We start from the raw sequence: 20794 nt of genomic DNA on the forward strand, positions 1-20794 counted from the left end.
AGGAAACTGGGACCCCTCCAGACACATCATGTTCAAGTGAAATGCATGCCACCAGCTACTTTAACGACCCAGCTGGATCTCCTGGCAGTAAAGAATTGTCCTTCATGAGAAATGTCAGGGCACTTTAATCAAAATATCTCGGAGGGCCCTGCCCTGGGGGCTTCCCCACTATCTTACACCAGCCCATCTCCCTGCCCTCCTCTGCCCTGGCCCAGCCTGGGCTCCATGGGAGTGAGAGGGGTGACCTGAGGCAGGCAGCGGCTGGCTTCTCCAGAGGAATAGGCTGCCACAGTGCAGTTGAGTCCTGGCCCCTGCCAAGGCTGGGGCCTTCAGCCACCAGTCAATGCTGGGTCAGACACTCAGAGGCATTTTCCAAGGTCAGGTTGACCAGATGCTGAGGTTCCAGGCACTTGATGTTCGGGGAAAGGCTTTGGGGGATGAGGAGGAGGTGCTCTGAGCACATCTGTCCGCACATGCCCTCCTGCCTCCCTTCCTAGGCTGCCTCCCATGGTCCACTAATATAACCCAAGCTAGCCCCTGAAATCCTCCTGCCTCAGGCTCCTGGAAGTCTGGGATTATAGGAATGCACTACTACACCCAGTCCCTGCCTGTTCTTAAACCCTGAAGCCTGCCTGTAGGTCATGGGTCCTCCCCAACACCCACAGTGACAGGCCTTGATAGGGCGGGGGGGGGGGGTCTGTGGCAAAGAGGCCACTTGACTTTGGAGCGCTATGCTTTCCACAGACCACCTGCTTCTTTGTAGCCTTAGTTCCCAGATCACTCACAAGGCTGGAGTGGTTCTGCACGTCCAAGTTGAGGCCGCAGAGAAGAAACACAGCATGGTTCAGGAAGTGCATTGACCACACGGGCAGGTGTGACTACAGATGGCCAGTGTGCCCTCAGGCACACAACCCTGCCCGGCATCCCTGCCCACTCTTACCCACATGCCTCCTCACTCCATCCCTCTCCCCACTCCCATACCCCCAACCTCGCTCCCCCCTCTCCAGTGGAAGGCCTGGTCTTACCTCATCTTTACATCCTGTCTGAAATAGAATGGGGCTCCAGTTATACCCTCCGGGTCTGCCACCAACTCAGAGAAGCCTAGGTTTCATGAAGACCCTTCAGCCAGGATGGTTTGCCCCCTTCCTCCAGCTGAGCTTGGAGACCCTTAAAGGGTGTGGGCAAGGTTCTCCTGAGGCTCTGCAAGCTTCGAACTCTTGCCATAAGGCACACACACAACCTTGGATTCCACCAGGAACTTACTTATGCCAGGTGTTTCTACAATGACAGTAGGTTTGGAGTCAGGGGACCAAGTGGCCTCCCTTAGTGTCCCCCTCTCCATGTTCTGGTACCCAATAAGACCCAGCTCACATGTATTTTAGAAGGCCTTGTACAGCTGACTCCCACTGTGCCGATGACCTGGGGGGCGGGCACAGGGCTTGGTGGTCGGGTATCCCCAAGGCCCAGATCCCCTTCCCTGCATAGGTGATGAGCCCAGGAGCCCAGGGGCAGTGGGATTGCCGCATGAGCCATACTTGCAGTAGTAGCCAAAGCAGATGACGTGGGAGTCTGTGCAGTTGCTGCAGGAGATGGTCTCATACTGGAAGATGCCTGCAATATATGAGAGGCAGCCCCAGACTCCCCTGGGCCCTCCCTAGCCTGGCCACTGCCACTGTGGCCCTCAGCCTGAACCATAGTTCACTTACCACAGTGACGCTGACAGTCGATTCGGCCTGGGGGTGTGGGGGGGGAGGGAAATAACAAGACAGTGACTTCTGACAAGGCCCAGAGCTCAACACCTCAGCCCCACTTCTGTTTTTGTAGCCAAGGATATCGAGACACAGAGGAGGTAGCCTAGGCTGCCTAGAGACCTGTGGCAATTCTTTTGCTTTGTTCCCTTGTTTCTGGGTACTGGAATTACAGGCATGTGAGTTTCATGGGCGTAGGAAGTGAACCACAGGGAGGCCCCAGTGAAAAGGGCTAACCTAAGAGAAGGGAAGTTACAATGTTCCCAGGTACCACCATGAGACCAGTTTGACAGAAATAAGGAGTGATGGGCATGCAGGCAACCATTTATGCAAAAGAGCCTCCTGCAGAGCCACTCCTTCCTGAACCCTGAAGTGCCAGAGGCCACAAGCATTCCCCTCGGTGAAGCCCACTGCTCACTCTCTATGATGGCGTTCTGGATGAGGCGAACTTGTTCCCGGAAGATGGCCCGCAGCTCATTAGGGAAATACCCTGATGTGGGAGTCACAGCAGAACGGTCAAGCTCAGGTGCCTAGCAGCTCTCACCGGCCCCACCTCAGTTTCTCTCTTTACCTGGGAAGTACATCTTCCCCTGGTACAGCTGGTCCATCCTCTGGTACACGGCTTCTGCCACTTGATTTAGCTTCTTCCGGGCTGAGGGCAGGAGGAAAAGGAAGCAAATGAGTGGCCCTGTCCGGGTCCCTGCTGCTCTTCTGACCCTGGGATGGGCTCCGCCGCTCACTGATCTCGGCGGGGATGGCCAGATGGAGCTCCTTCATCGTGTTCTGGCTCCACTCGGAGAGCAGCACCCCCGACACGGGGATGTCACCCACCCACCAGGACTTGAGGTTCACGTGGTGACGGTAGAATGAGAACTTCTCCGAGAAATTGCGGTCGCACTGCAGGCAGCCACGAGCCAGCGCCGCTGACATGCCCAGGAACAGCAGCGGGGCCATAGCCTGGCCCAGCCGGCCGTGCCCAAACATCCGCGCCGCCAGCGCCGCGCCCTCAGCCGTGCACCAACCAACGGCGCCTCCCGCGCCACGCCCCGTCACGCCGCACCAACCAACGGCGCGCGCTGTAGACCCCGGCCGCGCCGTCCCCGCCCCCGGCCACGTCTTGCCCCGCCCCGCCATACATGCCCCGCCCACAAATTAGATACTGTCCATGCTTGGCTCCGCCCCTGCTCGGCCCCGCCCCAATTAGGTTCCAGTCCCAGATCTGGTCCCGCCCCACGGATGGCTCCGCCCCCTGTCCAGCCTGTCACCTCACCCACCGTCCCTCCGTCGCAAAGGCCCCACTCCTGTTACAATTGGCAACTGGTAATGCCAGTCGGCCTCCAGGCTCCACCCCATCGACAGCGCCTCACGCATGCGCTACGGGCTGGCGCCAATTCCGGAGCCAGCGAGGGAGGGCTCGTCCCGCCCCTCAGCCACACGACTCCAGCCAATGAGCAGCGCCAGTCTTGGTCTCCAGGGGCGCCGAGTGCTGCGCGGCCTGCGGTCAGTGCCCGCCTTTCATACGGGAATCCTCGGAGCTCGGGCGCCACGCCTCCATCCGGGCCCCTTCCCTTTAAGGGAAGTAAATCCGGCTGGCGGGCGCGGCCTGGGCGGGGTCTGCGGCGTGTCCCTCTGCGGGCGTGTCCCTCTGCGGGCGCGGCCCGAGACTCGGCGAGGCGGGAGACGGCTCCGGACGGCCAGGTGGGTCCTCGGAGGGCCAAGGAGGGCGGCGGGACTTCATCCCTCAGGATGACAGTGTTCAGCGACGGGGTCCAAAGTGGGGACTGGGGACCTGGATCTACCAAAAGGGGGGAGAAAGGGAGCGTCATAGATCACAAGCATGTTTAATATTTGAGGTCCCAGATAGCCCAGGCTAGCCTCCAGCTGCCTGATCGGATCCTCCATCCTATTTCCCGATGACTCATTTGTTTGAAACTACCAGGTTTCTGCTAAGAATTCATCGAAGGGCTGGGCTCTTGCTCCGGAGTGAAGCATTTGCCTTGTGTGTAGAAAGCCCTGGGTTCTAACCCCACTTCTGCCCCCTCAGCACTCCCTGGCCTCCCCTAAAAAGGTTCAAAGGTTGAAGCCTTTTCAAAGGTTAGATAGGGAAGACTCAAAAACAGATCACCGAAAGTTAACTTTGGCCACAGTTTCTTTTTTTTCTTCTCTTTTCCGCCCTTCCGTCCTTCGTTTCTTTCCTTTTTTATTTAGCCCAGGCTGTCCTGGAACTCAGAGAGATCAGCCTGCCTCTGCCTCCTGAACGCTGAGATTAAAGGCGTGCCCCAATACCTTTGCTTTTCTCTTCCCTCTTTCCTCCACCTCTTCCCTAGGCTCCATAGAATAAGGTGCCTACGGTCAAAGCAGAGGTTGGCACAGTGTAAGGCAGGGCACGTGTATCCTCGTAACTTAAGTTTCTGATTTGCTACCATTATGCAGAGTCGGGAGCTCAAGGATGAGGAGCGGGTGGGAGTGGCAGGAGACACGGGGACAGTGTGTTCCCTACACAGGACTGTAAGGACTCTCGGGTCAACTAGTGCTTCTTCCTTCAGCATGGAGGAAGCAGTTACTAGCTCTGGAAGTGATGGGGCTTCTGAGAGATGTTAGCTGGGGCAACAGGATGCAGAAGAGACCACATTGACAAAAGCAGGAGCAGATAACCTGAAACACAGCTCTGAGAACTTCCGGAAACCAGGTTTTAACGCCCCTGTCCCGGACATGTTATTAGAACTCAGTGAACAACAGAGCTGACAAGGCTGAGAATTCCACCCCCCGGGGCTTCTTGACGTCTGTCGTTTCTCCATCTTGATCTACTCTGGAGCCATTTAAGTTCAAGGACAGCCTGGGACACTTAGTGAAATCTCACCTCAAAAAGAGCAAAAGGGGGCTCAGGGGTTAAGAGCACCAACTGCTCTTCCAGAGGTCCTGAGTTCAATTCCCAGCAACCACATGGTGGCTCACAACCATCTGTAATGGGATCTGATGCCCTCTTCTGATGTGTCTGAAGACGGACAGTGTACTCACATACATAAGATGAATAAATCTTTAAATTAAAAAAAAAAAAAAAGCAAAAGGGCTGGGGTGTGGTCAGGGTGGAACCTAACCCCTAGAATCCCCCAGTGAGGGCTCAGCATCTGAACATTAATTTAGGAGTGTGTGGGCCTGGATTCCTCCCCAGTATGGGGAAAAAAAGATAAGCACTCCCCCAAAGTAGAATTAATTCCCAATGTCAGGGTGGAGTGAAAGTGATAGAAATATATGTTTGAATTGAATTTTATCTGTCTGCGACCAGAGATGTGTACTGAGCAGAGCCCCCCTTCCCCAGCCTTTGTGTTCCTCTGAGACCAGGACCACACTGTAGGGCGGTGTAGACTGCAGCTGGCTGGTGGGCACTCTTCAGGTTCTGTGGATGGCATGCCTTTGACTTAGGATGAATGTAGTGGTGTGTGTGTGTGTGTGTGTGTGTGTGTGTGTGTGTACGCGCACATGTGCGTGTATGCACGTATACACGCCACTTGCCTACAAGAGCCTCAGAGTCGAAGAGGGCGTCAGGTTCCCTGCAACTTGAGTCCCATGCAGTTGTGAGCTGCCCTGTGAGTCCAGGGATCTGAAGGCCAGACCTCTGCCGGGGTGGCTTAGTGTGCTTCTGCATAGGGCTGGCTCCATCGCTTCTCTGTAGTTTATGTTGACACAGAATCAACCATGCTGTGTCTGTATCTCCTCTGTAGCCCAGGACAATGTCAAGTTCTCCTGTTCCAGCCTCCCAAGAATGAGAACTGCACGGTTGGATATATACAGTTATTAATCTTATTAATTTTTTATTTTATGCATATGAGTACACCACCATTGCTTTCTTCAGACACACCAGAAGAGGGCACCAGATCCCATTAGAGATGGTTGTGAGCCACCATGTGGTTGCTGGGAATTGAACTCAGGACCTCTGGAAGAGCAGTTGGTGCTCTTAACCGCTGAGCCATCTCTCCAACCCGGATATATACAGTTATAATGGGTTTATTGGGGCAGAAGTGCATCATAAATTAGCAAAAATCTGAATATTGTTGAACATTTCATCTCTTTTTTGAGTCTACCAGAAAATTTACAACTGTGTTTGACTCTTATGGAGTTCTAGAGGCTTCCATGGCATCCACTCCATCAGGTGGGGTAGGGGTTGAGGCAAGCTCTCTCTCTGTGGCTGTGTCTGGCCTGGGGCTGAGCTTGCTGTGTAGACCAGGCTGGCTTCAAGCTCATAGAGCTCTGTCTGCCTCCACCTCCCAGGCACTGGAATTAAAAGCGTGCACCACCACTGCCTGGCTTCTTTTTCTCTCTTTGTTGGTTTCTCCCCAGTGCCCAGCCACCGGTGTTTTCATCATCATCACTACCACAGTTCCCTATCGTGCGTGTGCACGTGCACTACGGTGAGCTTATGGATGGTGGGGGACATCGTGGGAGGAGCCAGCCCTTCCTTCCATCCTGAGGTCCCCTGGATCCCCTGACCCTTGTGTTTTCTCTCTGTGCCTGTGGGTGAGTCTGAGACCGTGTCATGTAAACAGAGGTGTAAGTGCTTGCCTGCATGTATATGTATGGCTGGTGCAGAGGCCATCAGATCCCTAGGGGACTGTGTTCCAGAGGCTGTGACATGCCACGCAGGGGTGAGAGCTGACCCTGAACCCTCATCCTGGCAGCAGTGCCTTGTGTTCACACACTGGTCTCTCCACCCCCAGCATGAGGTGTTTCTTAAGTGTGATGCAAGAGAGTTACTGTTTTGGTTAGTGGTGTTTGTTCTTTTTGGTGCTGGGGAGGGAACAAAGGACCACCAAGGGAGCAGCTGCCTCCCGGCTTCCCTGTGCCAGGTGCAGGCCTAATCAAGGACCCTGCTCTCATGACCCCAGGGCCAGGTCTCCTCCAACCCACCAGCTTCCACTCTCCACTGCAGGTGGCAAGGGGGAGCCATCACCCATCCACCCACACCACCTCAGGGCTGGCTTACCTGTGCTGCTTCACCGGGGCCAGCTCCAGTGCTCTGCTCAGGTCAGGGGGAAGGGGCAGGGCTAGCTCTCTACAGCTCATGAGCCTATGGGTAGATTTCCTGACTGCCACAGGGGTGAGGTGGGGCATCATCTCTGTGCCTGTGCCACCTCAAGGCAGGTGGGTGGCAGGATCAGCTCTCCTACACCCCCACCCCTAGGGCCAGCTCCATTGTGCTGCCTGGGCTAGCCCCAGGCCCCACCCTACCACAGCTCTACCAAGTACTGCCTCTGGTGAGAGATGGGGCCAGTCATGCACGGCCCCAGGACATCTACATGGTCCCCAGTGGCTCATGCTCATGTTCTCTAGTGGGAATATGAGCCACACACATTGACACCGACCCTGCCACTGTATAGCCACGGTCTCAGTATGGCCCTGCGGGCAGGCCTGGCCCCTACAGCACTTCTCCATTTCCGCAGTCTCTAGGTTAGTCTCTGTCCACAGCACTCGCTCGGGCTGCTGCTCTTCTCTCTCTCCCATCTGACCACCACATGCTGGTACATTGTGGGGCTCCCACTGCAGGTGGGCCATGCTGAGGGTGGGCCCTGGGTGACATCCTTCATCTGTGTTTCACCAAATGGGTGCCTATGGCTTCAGTGCCATGCCCTGGAGGGCAGGTCTGTGGGTGGCATGGCAGTCTGCAGGTCTCTCTCTGCCTTCCTCCTTTTTGCACTGCACGACCTGGATTTGATTTGGTTTGGTTTTCATGAGTCCTAGGCATCAAGCCAGGATGAACAAAGGATTCCAGTCCGCTTTGCCCCTGCCTGATATAAGAACACCGCCACCAACATGTTGTCTCTTTGCCCATTGCCAGGAGGCTTACTTTTTAATTTAAAGTTTGTATTTTATGTCTCAGTATGGTGGCAACAGGCCTTTAACCCCAACACTTGTGGGGCAGATCTCTCTGAGCTTGAGGCCAGCCTGGGCTACAGAGTGAGTTCTAAGGCAGCCAGGGCTACACAGAGAAACCCTGTCTCAAAAAAAAAGAAAAAAGAAAAGAAAAAAAAGAAATCTAAAAGAATTATTTACTATTGAGTACATGTTTGTGTGATGCATGTGTTCTGCTTGCTTGTGTGTAGATGACACAAGACATCTGTCTCACTTAGAGTTCCCACAGACTGGATCAGGCCTGCGCCTGGGTCTCTATAGTTGGGTTAGTTTCTAAGACACAGCCTCATGGCCAGCCAGGCTGGTAGTCTCCTTTTTTTTATTTTATTTTATTTTATTTTATTTTATTTTATTTTATTTTATTTTATTTATTTTTGGTTTTTCGAGACAGGGTTTCTCTGTGTAGCCCTGGCTGTCCTGGAACTCACTCTGTAGACCAGGCTGGCCTCGAACTCAGAAATCCGCCTGCCTCTGCCTCCCAAGTGCCTAGCCAGTCTTTCCTTTTTAAAGAGACAGCCTTGTTGTGGGGCCCAACTTGGCTCAGAGCTCTCAGGCCAGGCCTCACTCCTGCCTCAGACTGCTGCACACTGCACCCAGGCGTGATACAGTGCACTGTGTTAAAGCAGAGCCTCTTGCTGAATCATTGTGACTGCGTGGACTCATTCTTACGTTGAGCCTGCAATCCTGGCTCAGCTTCCTGAGCGCCGCCATGGCAGGAGAGTTTTCAGTTTGCAGCAAGGCTGAGTGAGTGTGAGGTGTGCTAGCTCAGTCACAGAGGTGACCTCTTCATGACCTGAGTCTGCAGCTGTTCTTAGGGCTCACTCTGGGTGTTAGACACTGCCTTCCTTGTGGGCTCACTTGGGGAAGGGCCTGGTATCTGCAGTCCTGCCCTAGGCCTCCCAGCAGGGGGGGCATCTGAGGTTCACCTCTCTCCTTCTGGGATGCAATGCTGAGGGGTTTATTTGAACCTTAAAGGAGTTTCAATTTATCTATTCATTTCTTTTGTATGGGAGGAAGTTAAAGAAGGGAAGAGTCTAGTCCCTTCTTCCTCCTTGTGGATTCCTGTAGTACTGTTTGCCTTCACCAAGCACGGGGCTCACGGGCTCCCTCCCTTTAACCCTCCCCCTCCATGTCGAAACCAATAAGACCCTGTTATTCATCTCTCAGAAAGTTCTCGAACTTCCACTTCAAAAGCCAGGCATGGTGGCGCAAGTCTATCAGCCTAGCGCTCGAGGGAGGGGCAGGAAGAGCGTGAGGCTACAGGAGGCACCGTCTAAAAACTAAGGCAGAACAGAGTGCAGGTTCGGATCCTCAGCAGGTGACTTTCCGGCAGGCCAAGTGGGATGGCCCGGCTCACATGTGAACCCTACAGGACACCCATACTCTGAAAAGTCCCTGTGGGTCATCTCCGCAGCCAGTGCCCATGGAAACACTCGGGTCTGGCTGGGCGGTGGAAAGCCCCTCCACTCGGAAAGTGTGCTTTCACGGAGGGAAGTTCCCAGGAATCCCCTGGAACAGACCTGGCTTTCTCAGAATGCCCTGCTTCACATGTCATAACCAGAAACTGGATTTTCAGCAAGAACTGAGAGGAGGGGGATTCTGTGCAGTTCAGTTGAGTCCCACAGAAGGCACAGTTCCCTTTTCTGAGGAATATCTTCTACGGCAGAGTCTTCCCTCTGCTTTTCTTTTCCCAGGGGAGCCTAGAATCCCCCAGTGCGGGGGGGGGGGGGGGGGGGTATGGGGGGTGTGGTCAGGGTGATGCTTGACTGGCATGTGTTCCAGGGTTCCACCCCTTCCCTTTGTTTTTGTTTTTCTTCTTTCTGTATTTAGGTCAGAAAACCAGAATGTATGCCATTGTAAACAATTCCAAATAAACACTGGGGAAGCTATCAAGTTCTGTTCTAACCTGGGCTACACTTTGAGACCTCATCTCGAAAACAAAAAGAGGAGAATTGATCATGGTTTCTTCATCTGCAAATATATCTATGCCTACTGCCCTGTAGAAAATGGTCATTGTCAGAGAGGCCCCCTTGAGGGCCCCAGGGTGTGCTCCCACCCCTTAACTGTTCAGAAACAGTGTCAGCAGCGACCAGACCCACAACTGAGGGATTGTGCAGATGCCTCGATTCGGCTTTGCTGTGTCTTCATTGGGTGCTGGGTGTGAACAACGAGACTCAGGCACTGTCCCAAGATACTCCCGATGACCCTTTCTAGGTGGAGGTGGCCTTGAGGCTGCACTTTGTTCAGGTTTTGAGCTGCCCTGCCACAGAGCAAGCACATGGAACCAGCTCAGGCTTTGTCCCCAAGGCAACGGTCAGATGTGGGAACCTCCGGAAGGAAGTGGGTCACCCTGGGCCCCTGAGCTCTGCACCCTGGCCTGGGAGGGGCCAGATCCTTATTACGTAGAGCTCTGTTTTCTTGTTTTGTTTTCAGAAGGGGAGGAAGAGGAGCCTGTGGGTGCTGGGTAGAAGAGCAGTCTCAGCTTCCCTCGTGTCCTTCTAGAAGGTTCTAAGTGTCTGTCATGTCTTGTCTGTCAGTGGGACGGCCCAGAGAAGAGGACCCTGAGGTGCTGGCATCCAGTTCTGAGCAGCTGTTGGAAGTCCACTAAGAGGACCTGGGAGGAGGTGCCCAGACGGTGACCGGTGACCGGAGGGGTTTTAGGGAGGAGGGTGACAGGCTGCGGCCAACCTTTGTCGCTGTGTTGGAGGCTGTTTCTGACAAACGGCAGATGATTTTGATGGGGACTTTACCCATTCCCATAGTTTGTAGAAAATATTTACAGCAGCGGTATGGCATGCGCCTTTAATCCTAGACTCAGGAGGCAGAGGCAGGCAGACCCCTGAGATCAAGGCCAGCCTGGTCCCAGAGTAAGTTCCAGGACAGAGAAACCCTGTCTCAAGAAAAGAAGACCCTCGTGCTTCCTAAGAGGACATAGGCATGTGAGGAGGCTTCAGAACACCTTCAGCCGCTTCCATGTCTAAAAGTCTTGGTGGGAGTGCAGGGCACCATCAGAAAATGGAGGGAAATGCCCACAGCAGGCTGGCATGGGAGGCTGACGGCTGTCAGCCAGTGGGACAGAAGCTGAAGCAGGAGGAGGAGTCTCAGGCCAAGTCTGAGACAGTGTCTCAAATAAAACCTAAGAACCAGGCAAATGAGAGAAACTTCCAGAACCTTGTTGGTATAGGCCCCTGGAGGCTTCACCCCTTTGAGGGGGTGAGACCCAGCTGAGAGGGTTATTCCTTCCTGTAGTCCCTTGAGGCCAGCCCTAAAGCTGCGGGGCTCCAGAGGACTCTTCACACCTCCCCATGGTGGCCCCAGCTCCTGCTTGACACAGCTTGGTGACAGCATTGGAGGGAATCCCCAGAATTGTCCCCAGGAAAGCCCTGAGGCAGATGGACAGCCACCAATTGAGGCTTGTCAGAGATGGGGGCTGTGTACAGCACTATCGGGAACAGTCGTAGTGAAGGAGTGTGGGTCCTGCTCTGCCCTGACCACTGTGTTGCACAGCCCTGTAAGACCGGGGCACCAAGGCTCTGCGTATGGGACTGGGGAGGCAAGATGACCAGGGGTAAAGGCCAACCTAGGCTACTCAAGGTTCTGTCTCAGAAAGATAAAAGGAAAAACTGGTGGCTTGTCTGCCTGTGGGTTTGTTTTTTTTTTTTTTTTTTTTTTTGGTTTTTCGAGACAGGGTTTCTCTGTGTAGCCCTGGCTGTCCTGGAACTCACTCTGTAGACCAGGCTGGCCTCGAACTCAGAAATCCGCCTGCCTCTGCCTCCCAAGTGCTGGGATTAAAGGCGAGCGCCACCGCTGCCCAGCTTGTCTGCCTGTCTAAGGGGTTGGGAATGTGCTTAAGCAGGAGGACACAGAAGCAGGGAGAGGCCCGGCCCGGGAGCACGTGTCTGACACCTCAGCCCATACAGTGGGTATTACTATCCACCCTCCGCTCCAAGCTAGCCAACTGTCGGCTCGCACCTGCAGGGTCCTTAGGGCAGGGGATTGCTGCTGTGCCACCTCTCCAGGGGACCCTGGGTCATGGTGGGGGGCGGTTAGCTGTCAGAACTGGGTAATACCCGGTGTGCAGTGCGGAGGAGGCCTGGGACGCTTCCTCCACACCTGCATGAAGCGCTTGGCCCAGTGGCCACTGTGGCCGGAGCACAGTCTGGGCCCAGGAAAACTGTGTGCAGTAGAGGTAGTGTTTCCTCAGAAGGCTGTGAAGTACTCGTTAGGTGTGAAATGGCGGAGCGGTGCGGTGGACATGCTGTAGGGAAGTTGGGACATCTGGTGTCCACAGACTCTTGGCCTGTGGGCTCCTGCCTCCAGGTACCCTACCTTGACTGGTGTCCACGGTGACCCCACATGGGCTCACTGTCAGATAGTTGTCAACCTCCGTTTGTTTTTATTGGTTTTGACATGTTTTCACTCTGTAGACCAGGCTGGTTTTGAGTTCACAGAGATCCGCCTGCCTCTACCCCAGTGTGATGTGATCACAGGTTGTGCCACATAGGAAGCTCTTGTTTTGTTTTTGTGACAGGGTCTCACGTAGCCGAGGATGACCCTGACTCCTAGTTCTCCCTGCATCCGAACCTGAGCCACACTTGCTTTACATAAGCCATCTCATTTCCTAGATGTTTCCACACTGGTTCTGCCTCTAAAGTCACATGTGGATGGCGAGGCTGACCCAGCATGAGCCCCAGGGAAGCAACCTCTGCTTCTTGTCTCCAGGGTGTAAGCAAGTGAGCAGGCCAGTGCTCTGTTGCGGTTCTCATGATTTCCTGATCTGTGCGCCCTCACCCGCTTACCTGCGGGTCTAAGGCACACAGTAGCATTAAGTCCCGGCTCAGTCACAGTCACTCCTCTAATTCTAGAGCATTCCATCACCCTGTGATCCTTCCAGACATCGCTCTACAAATGGAGGCTGACAACTATCCTACAGTGAGCCCACGTGGGGTCACTGAGACACCAGCCCTCACGTCCCGATATTTCCCATCATGAAGTTCCATACTGTGTCCCTTTTTGTCTGGTCCCACCACACTTAGTTGTCTGTCTGTTGGACTCTTCCTCCTGTACAAGTTTCAGTCGTAGCCCACATGTGGATACCCAGGCTCTGTGTCTCTCTCTTGTTCATCTGTGGACCCCAGGGTTAAAGCTGGGCTCTGTAGTCAGGGCCATCGTAAGCTCTGGGTGGAGGTGTGACTTCAATTCTGCCCAGTCTCCTTGAGGGGCACTGTGCAGGCATAACATGGTGGCCACAAACTATGTAAGAAAAACAGCAGAAGTGCTCGGGTTGATGGAAGTGTTTGAGGGTTAAGTACGGTGCTGCTTGGCGTCCCAGGACTCATGGTGTGGAGGCCAGAGGGGGGACTCAAGGCCATCCTCTGCTGCATAGTGACTTGGAGGCCAGCCTGGGCTATGTGAAACCTTGTTTGTAAAAAAGACACAAACCTTGTTTGTAAAAAAAACAGGTTACTATCCTGAGTGAGGTGGGGCTGCCTATGGTGGGAGGGGCTAGCCCACACCACATGCCACTCCCCATCCCAACTTCCCCTTCTGTCTGGTCTGTCTCTCTAGTTTCCCAAGCACCCTTGTTTCATCTCATGGCTACACCCCAAGGTCCAACTCCAGTTGCCCTTCCCATAAGGCCTAGTCCATCTCAGGGAGCATGATGCAGTGGGTCCTCCAGGCAGAGGGCGGGGCACTGACCTGGCTGAAGTCTAGGTTCTGTCCGCAGCTCTCAGGAGAAAAGACTCCATCATTGAATGAACGACTGCCCTGTAATCCTGGGCAACCTCGTCAGCATTCATCTTCCAGTCTGTACAGAACCTCTGCTCACATGAGTCACATCCTGGAGCGCTGGAGACCTGGGCATTTCCCGCAGCAGGCAGCGCCGCCTGGTTTTGTCGCCTCCATGTGCTCCCCCATGTTTCCTGGAGCAGCAGTCAGAGCAGCCCCTGGTCTGTGTCAGGTCTATGGAGAGCACAGCCCTCTGAGGGCCATCATTTTGTGAGATGTGACCAAGTAGCTCCTGGGAACCTGCCTCTTCTGGTGAAGCTGTTTCCTGCCAGAGGTCTGCAAGCATTGTGTTTGTTTCTAGAACAGCTCAGAAAAATCCCTATGCTTACACAGGTCCCAAGTCCTTACCCTGCAGGCCAGTCTCATCTGGATTTGAGGCAATCTTCCTGCCTCAGCTTCCTGGGATTATAACCCCAGTGTGTGTTATGCCTTAGCATCCTGGCTGTTGATATATTGAGACCAGTTGTTCCCGTGTGGCCCAGACTGGTGTAAAATTGTGATCCTCCTGCCTCAGCCTACTGATTGCTGAGATGGCAGTCTGTGCACAAGCCCATCACTCATACTGTCCTTTCCGGTTTCAGGCCTCTGAGGACCTGCAGCACAGGCCACCATTGTCTCTGCTGCCTGTTCTGAGAATCAAGTGCCACGAAGATGTCAAACCCGTTCCTGAAACAAGTGTTCAACAAGGATAAGACATTCAGGCCCAAACGCAAGTTCGAGCCCGGCACACAGCGCTTCGAACTACACAAGCGCGCGCAGGCTTCTCTGAACGCGGGGCTGGACCTGCGGCTGGCTGTTCAGCTGCCGCCGGGTGAGGATCTCAACGACTGGGTGGCCGTGCACGTGGTGGACTTCTTCAACCGCGTCAACCTCATCTATGGCACCATCAGCGACGGCTGCACCGAGCAGTCGTGCCCGGTCATGTCTGGGGGCCCCAAGTACGAGTACCGCTGGCAGGACGAGCAGCGCTTCCGGAAGCCCACGGCGCTTTCAGCACCCCGCTACATGGACCTGCTTATGGACTGGATCGAGGTGCAGATCAACAATGAGGGTCTCTTCCCCACTAATGTTGGTGAGTCGGGGGCACACCCCTGCCTCACACCAGGGGGCCTCAGCCACCCCAGGACCCTATGTCTGCTGCGTGCACACTGAGCAGAAAGGGCCAGATGGGCATCTCTGGCTTCTTGGTGTGTGTGTGAATACCTGTTACTGTATATGTATGTGAATGTGTGTGTAGCACACAGCATGCCAGGCTCTGCCCTCGGAGCTGCTGGCACAGCATTCTCAGCCTCCTGCCTGACACCCTCCCACCTCCCTCCAAGCACCCTGTGATGACACTGACCCCTGGATGACTCCAGATGACCCCACTTGAAGGTCCTCCCCTGAGTCACTGGAGAGGACGTGCTCTGGGTTTTGGGGAGCAGGGTACAGCGATCGTTCTAGCTCAGCCTTCCTGAGGCTGCAGCCTTTATTTACTACAGTTGCCTGTGTGTGCTGGCCTCAGCCATAGTGCTCTTCTGTGGGTGCTTCATAACTGTCATTTTCTGCTGTTATGAATCGTGACATGTGCAGGACATCTGACATATGGCCCCCAAAGGGGTCCAGAGCCACAGGTTAAGAACCACTGTCCTAGAAGTTTAGCCTGCCCACCTACTCTTTCTATAGGGAAAGACCCTGGGGACATCGAGTGACACTGGCTACCTTGGCTGTCCTCGTGTACTGTGACACACATAAAGTCATATATTTACCTGCTGTGTTGTTGGTGTCCTCAGGACTGTATAGAACCCCAGGAGAGGGGCAGTAACAGGGTGGCAGCTGCCAGGCCTGGGAGACTTCCTGGGGCTTTGGAAAGGGCAGGGGGCTCAAAATGAGCTGGGGCCCTCATCCCAGAGAGGAAGGCTCCCCAGGCACGATCCGTGGAAACTGATACTTGGATTGGCAGGAAACTGGCTCCCAGCATCGGCTGTGTGACTCTCGAACATGTGCCGTGAGCTCTCTGAACCTTAACCATCCTCACCTCTGTGGCTCACCGTGGAGCTCATCTCAGGCTAGGCGACCCGGGCTTAGGTGGGGGCACGTAGTTTCAGGCTGACTGGCCCTGACGGGTGTCCTCCCTGGTCCCTCTGCCCACCTCCAGGTACGCCATTTCCCAAGACCTTCCTGCAGGCAGTGCGCAAGATCCTGTCTCGGCTGTTCCGTGTGTTCGTGCACGTGTACATCCACCACTTCGACCGCATCGCACAGATGGGCTCCGAGGCACACGTGAACACCTGCTACAAGCACTTCTACTACTTTGTCACGGAGTTCAGCCTCATTGACCCCAAAGAGTTGGAGCCCCTGGTGAGCTGGGGACGGGGCACCATTCTGCTGGGTGGGATCCAGGCCACCACTACTCTGCTGGACTTTGTTCTGGGCCAGCAGCCAAAGGGAGTCCTTAGCAGTGGGTCACACGAGTGAGGAGACAGAATATCATGGCTCTAGCTGAGGCCTTACCTGTGTGAGAAGGCACAGGGCACCTCGCATGCTCATGGCGGGCAAATCCCGCATAGCCTGTCCCGCATGCCTGCTCTCCTAGATGTTCTGGCTCTCACTACACCAGAGAGGGCGCCATGTTGGGCATCTTATCCCATGTGGCTCACAGTGGGTACAGAACAGACCGTGATTGAGGCACTGGCCTGCAGCACCCAGGACAGGCGGCCTGTGCGCCAGCTCCTAGAGAACAGGGCATATTGACTGATGGATTTATTTTCTGATTTTATCCTTTTCCATTCTATAATCTAGACTGGCCTATGATTCACCACATAGTCCACACTAGCCAGGAACCTGAGGTGATCCTCCTGCCTCAGCTTCCCAAGTGCTTGGATCATAGGTCTATGCCATCATGCCTGGCCATAATCTGCTTTAAAATGTTTGTCTTTTTTTTTTTAAAACTTATCTGTTTGTTTATTAGTTTTGTAAGGCCAGGGTATCTCTGTGTAGCCCCAACTGCTCTGTAGACCAGGCTGGCCTCGAACTCAGAGATCCACCTGCCTCTGCCTTCCCAGTGCTGGGCCTAAAGACCCGGCTTGGCTTCTTTATTTTTACTTTTTTTTTTTTTTTTTTTTTTAAGATTTATTTATGTATTTATTTTTATGTGAGTACATTGTCACTCTCTTCAGACACACCAGAAGAGGGCATTGGATCCCATTACTGATGATTGTGATTTACCATGTGGGTGCTGGGATTTGAACCCAGGTCTTCTGGAAGAGCAGTTAGTGCACTTAACCGCTGAGCCATTACTCAGAGAGAGAGAAAGCCTCTCCAGCTCTTACTTTTATTTTCTATGTAAGGTGTTCCCTGCATGTCTGTCTGTGCACTTATGTTCAGTGCCACTGTGGCCCCCAGAAACAGGAGCTTCAGACACTGAGCGTCTGTGTGGGTTCTGGCAAGGGAACCCTGGCCTGTTGCAGAGCAGCGGTGCTCAGAGGACAAGCCGCCTCTCTATCCTCCTGCTCTTTCTTTCTAACTTTGAATTGTATTACATTTTTGTTTTTCTGTGTTGTGTATTTCTGTGTGTGAACATGGCTGATGTAGCATGCACCTGAAGGTCACAGGACAACTTGCAAGTCACTTCTCTCCTTCTGTCCTGTGGAACCTGGGGCTCAAACCCAGGTAGTCAAGTTTGGCCACAAGCACCTTTATTCCCTGAGCCATCTTGTCAGCCCCACAGCCTGCTTTTGTAATTGTTTTAAGACAGAATCTCATGAAGCCTAGGCTGGCCTTGAACTCATGATCCTCCTGCCCCTACCTCCTGAGCAATAACATGACAGATGTCACCACTGCTCCTGGCTCCTATGAATAGAAGCTTGAGCACTTCCCTCTGCTGACCTTTCTATTAGGTAGTACTGGTCCATGGCCCAGGACCAGGCATCAGGTGTGAATCACAGCACGCCAGAAAGCAGCACAGGCTCTAACCAGCACACGGAGCTGCCCCTACCCCTGCCCACCGTTAGTATCTGCCATGTCTTGGGTCCTGGGAGGACTTTGCTCGACTTCTATTCCCCTGTGTGTGCACCACGTGCCTCCTGTTTTCTGATACCTGCCTGATCTCTACAGAAGGAGATGACATCACGGATGTGTCACTGAGGGCCCCTCCCGGCCACCAAGACTTGGGGAGACAACTGTGTGCAGCCTGTGTCTCAGGAGCATTACACCCTCATCCCGATGTCTGAGGAACAGCAGGACCATGGCTTCTGCCCTCTCGTGGTGACTGTGAGCCCTCTGGCTCGAACCCGGCCCCTTGCCAGCGGCATCCAGGGGCTGGACTTGAATTCTGGACACTGGCTTTCAGCCACTGGGTTTACACTGGGTTTGTACTAGGGCAGGATCTAGAGCCGTTGCTGGCCACCCTTGTCCCTTCTCCATGGCTCTTTACACTTGCCAACCTGGAAGGGAGGTGCCACCAGATCTCTGTTTACAGCCACACTGTATGTGGTGACCTCATAGGCAGCCAGCATACCTTCAAACACGTACTGCTGTGCCATGGGCTCTCCTGCCCAGCACCCCAGGGCAGGACTCCCATTATCGGGTGTTCTGAGGGGTCTTTAGGTCTGGAAGGGTACATGCACTGCATGCCTGTGACCCCAGAACTCTGCAGGCAGCTGCAAGGAGGATTGCTACAACTTGAGGCCACTCTGACCTCCACAATGAGGGTCAGGCCAGCCAGGATCCTATAACAAGATTGTCTTTTAAAAAAATGTAAAGGAGCCAGTGGAGTGGCACAAGTCTTTAATCCCAGTGCTCAGGAGGCAGAGGCAGGTGGATCTCTGAGTTCGAGGCCAGCCTGGTCTACAGAGCAAGTCCAGGGCAGCCAGGGCTACACAGAGAGACCCTGTCTCACAAAACCAAAACAAAACAAAGTCTGCACAGTAGGGAAGTGTTTGTTGCATGAGCGTGAGTACACATGTGACCCCCATACCCGCGGGGGAGCCCGGGAGAGCCAGACATAGGGTGCCCAGGGGCGGAGTGAGAATCAGACAGCCATGGTCCACCCCGGCAGGCACCTGCTCAAACACGCACACACAGACTGGCTCTATTGTGAGGGCGGCAGCTGGTTCCATTTTCATCTGTTTGTTTTATATTGTTGGCTTTGTTTTTAAAACAGGGTTTTGAAACTGGTCTGGAACTCACAAAGATCCTCCTGTCTCTGCATCCCAAGTGCTTAAAGATGTAAGACATCAAACCCAGTCCATTCAGAAGTATTTTTGGTTTTGGTTTGATACAGGCTGTTACTGTGTAGCCCTGGCTGTCCTGGAACTTATTCTGTAGACCAGGCTGGCCTCGAACTCACAGATCCACTTGCCTCTGTCTCAAGTGCCAGCCAGTACATCTGGAGATGTTTGAGATTATTTTTAACCAGTTTCTAGTGTCTGCCCTCCTGAGAACAGTTCATCCTGGGATCCAGCAGTGATTCACTTGTGGCCTCTCCCCTGGGATCTGCAGTTCCTGGAAGGTGGTAACATGGACCTTTCTTTCTTCAGTGGCAGCCTGTTGTGTAGCAAAACTTAGAGTATGTTGCGTGGCCCCTATGGGCCACAGGACCAAACTCCAGCAGGCCCCTCTCTGCCGTTCCATGGAGGGTGTAGCAAGATGTGACTGTCCCCAGCTCCAGCTTTTGAGCCTCTTGGCCCTTCCCTGAGACCCCTGCACTGGAAAGACCCCGGGGAATTCTGGTTATCTTTCCAGAGGCTGCCACTAAACTAAATGCGTACGTTAACAAAGCGTCAGAGCCTGAGAGGCTCCCCTGGGTCCTTCCAGAAGTCACTGCACCCAATACCCCGTCCTAGAAACACCCAGGGCCCACCCTCAAGGCTTAATTGAATGTATCTCTCACCCACAAGACTTGGCAGCCCAGGGTGGGGTCCACCTGCCTCCCTCCCTCCCACCTCCATGCCAGCTAAGAATAAAGTCCTCTCCATGCCGTGGGCTGCTCCTTGTTTCTGGCCAACTCCCACCCTGAATGATGGCCTGGTGACAAGCTTTGATAACAGCCTGTCTTACCACAAAGGGCCCAAGTAGTACAAGATAACAGGAAAGAAACTACACAGACCGCAGACTGGTGTGGAGCTGGCAGTTCTTTCTCTTGAGATGGGGTTTTCCTGTTGTTGCATGAGTGTATGTGTGGTGTGTTGTGGAGATCAGAGGACAACTCCTCCTTTTACCCCTAACCACAGCCCCAACCCTCATTGGGGGATTCAAGGTGGGGCCCCACCTGTGAGCCAAGCTCCCATCCACTCTCTTGGGAATTCTAGGGGGGAGGGGAGGCTTCACTCCTGACCAGTCCCCCGCCCCTCTGTTCTAAGTGAGAAACATACAGTTTTGACAACTGTGTGGGTTTGTATGTCTTTCCATGTTTGTATCATGCTTGTAGATCCTAACATTTGTTTAGAGTAATCTGCGTAGCCCCTCCAGGTGGTTTGACACAAGCCTCACTGACTTTTAGTTCGTGCAGATCCTTCTGCTTTGGCCCCTGCAAGGTGTAGGGTAAAAAGCTTGTCCTTTGTGCCACACTGGAGCAGCTGGAGCAGCTGTTGAAGGTGGCTCTGTCCGCTGTGGGCTGAGGCGGCTCCCACAGGTCCCTTGCAATGCTGTTTCTTATCCATAGAGGGCGATGCAGGCTAAGGAAGGGGAGTGCCACTGACTCCAGGCTGTGTCCCTCCTTGGTTCTCTGGCTTTGGGATTAGTAGCCAGAGCAGAGGGAAGAACGCGTTTTTTAGTGTCAGACAAGTTAAGGAGAAGTGTGATGTACGGGAGACACTAGCGTCCCAGGTATGGGACGAGATAAACTGCCTGTCCTCGAGACACATTGCTGCTTCGCAGGAGAGGGTGGTGATCTGCTTCAACTAATACAACAGGCAATGTCTTTCCCAAGATCCAAGGCTTTGTAGTCTTCGTTTGAAGGGCAGCCTGTGTTCAGTCAGTGAGGTTACAATGACCTGTGCCAGAAGGCCCAGGTGCAACCCTGAGCAGAGGGACATGACCATCGTGTCCCCTCACCTCCTCAGTAGACACGGGACCCTGTGTCTGGACTTGCCTCCGCTGGGCATTCCCTGTCATGGAGTCTTACACTGAGTTCTTTTCTGTCTGGTCTTGTCACTGACCAGCCTGGGTTCAATGTCTCTCCACACTTCTTTTCTGGAATGATACCCAGGCTGTAGCCAGGGCACCTGGCCTGGCTTTTACTTGCTGGAGCTGGCCTTGGCACACACTGAATGTCCAGTGTTTTGGGTGGCCCCTCTGATGATCCGAAGGTCACCTGGGATGCATGCCGATGTCCCTAGATGTTAATGTGACCACTGCTTTGTTCACCT

At 53.9% G+C, this 20794-nt stretch overlaps 2 protein-coding genes and 1 pseudogene across 13 annotated transcripts; 1 reads left to right on the forward strand and 2 right to left on the reverse strand.

The window, feature by feature from the left end:
* Window positions 1-105: 105 nt before the first annotated feature.
* On the reverse strand, window positions 106-2797 carry Izumo4 (IZUMO family member 4). 5 transcript variants are annotated; one of them, XR_013106207.1, is made up of 10 exons: window positions 2489-2797; window positions 2320-2400; window positions 2167-2238; window positions 1707-1733; window positions 1536-1611; window positions 1372-1419; window positions 1264-1278; window positions 1026-1167; window positions 786-800; window positions 106-428 (listed from the first exon to the last, which is right to left on the reverse strand). XR_013106207.1 is itself a non-coding variant. In XM_076919391.1 (10 exons), the coding sequence occupies exons 1-10, from the start codon at window positions 2730-2732 to the stop codon at window positions 341-343; spliced, it is 684 nt and encodes a 227-aa protein (XP_076775506.1). In that variant the 5' UTR covers window positions 2733-2797; the 3' UTR covers window positions 106-340. The 5 variants fall into 5 exon arrangements, 3 of the variants coding, with proteins under 3 accessions (XP_076775506.1, XP_076775505.1, XP_076775504.1); XM_076919391.1 differs by having other exon boundaries at window positions 1026-1043; XR_013106206.1 differs by having other exon boundaries at window positions 106-800.
* Window positions 2798-3307: 510 nt separating this feature from the next.
* On the forward strand, window positions 3308-19406 carry Mob3a (MOB kinase activator 3A). Of its 8 annotated transcripts, none has more exons than XM_076919395.1 (5): window positions 3345-3446; window positions 10193-10297; window positions 14027-14517; window positions 15583-15785; window positions 17541-19406. In XM_076919395.1, exons 3-5 carry the CDS (start codon window positions 14097-14099, stop codon window positions 17568-17570), a joined length of 654 nt encoding a protein of 217 aa, XP_076775510.1. In that variant the 5' UTR covers window positions 3345-3446; window positions 10193-10297; window positions 14027-14096; the 3' UTR covers window positions 17571-19406. The 8 variants fall into 8 exon arrangements, with proteins under 8 accessions (XP_076775514.1, XP_076775510.1, XP_076775512.1 ...); XM_076919397.1 differs by having other exon boundaries at window positions 10193-10290; XM_076919396.1 differs by having other exon boundaries at window positions 10193-10279.
* On the reverse strand, window positions 7472-7587 carry LOC143436536 (small nucleolar RNA SNORA48; annotated as a pseudogene).
* Window positions 19407-20794: the final 1388 nt, after the last annotated feature.

Source organism: Arvicanthis niloticus, chromosome 22, assembly GCF_011762505.2.
Source record: "Arvicanthis niloticus isolate mArvNil1 chromosome 22, mArvNil1.pat.X, whole genome shotgun sequence".
NCBI classification, from domain to species: domain Eukaryota; kingdom Metazoa; phylum Chordata; class Mammalia; order Rodentia; family Muridae; genus Arvicanthis; species Arvicanthis niloticus.

Excerpts from the sequence above, each read along its gene's own strand:
- Izumo4 (XM_076919391.1), bottom strand. The coding sequence starts at position 2,732 with ATGTTTGGGCACGGCCGGCTGGGCCAGGCTATGGCCCCGCTGCTGTTC. Across the intron at positions 2,239-2,319 it reads GGGGAAGATGTACTTCCCAG|GGTATTTCCCTAATGAGCTG; the intron begins GTAAAGAGAGAA and ends CTCCCACATCAG. Across the intron at positions 1,612-1,706 it reads CGACTGTCAGCGTCACTGTG|GCATCTTCCAGTATGAGACC; the intron begins GTAAGTGAACTA and ends CATATATTGCAG.
- Mob3a (XM_076919399.1), top strand. The coding sequence starts at position 14,097 with ATGTCAAACCCGTTCCTGAAACAAGTGTTCAACAAGGATAAGACATTC. Across the intron at positions 14,518-15,582 it reads TCTCTTCCCCACTAATGTTG|GTACGCCATTTCCCAAGACC; the intron begins GTGAGTCGGGGG and ends GCCCACCTCCAG. Across the intron at positions 15,786-17,540 it reads CCAAAGAGTTGGAGCCCCTG|AAGGAGATGACATCACGGAT; the intron begins GTGAGCTGGGGA and ends TGATCTCTACAG.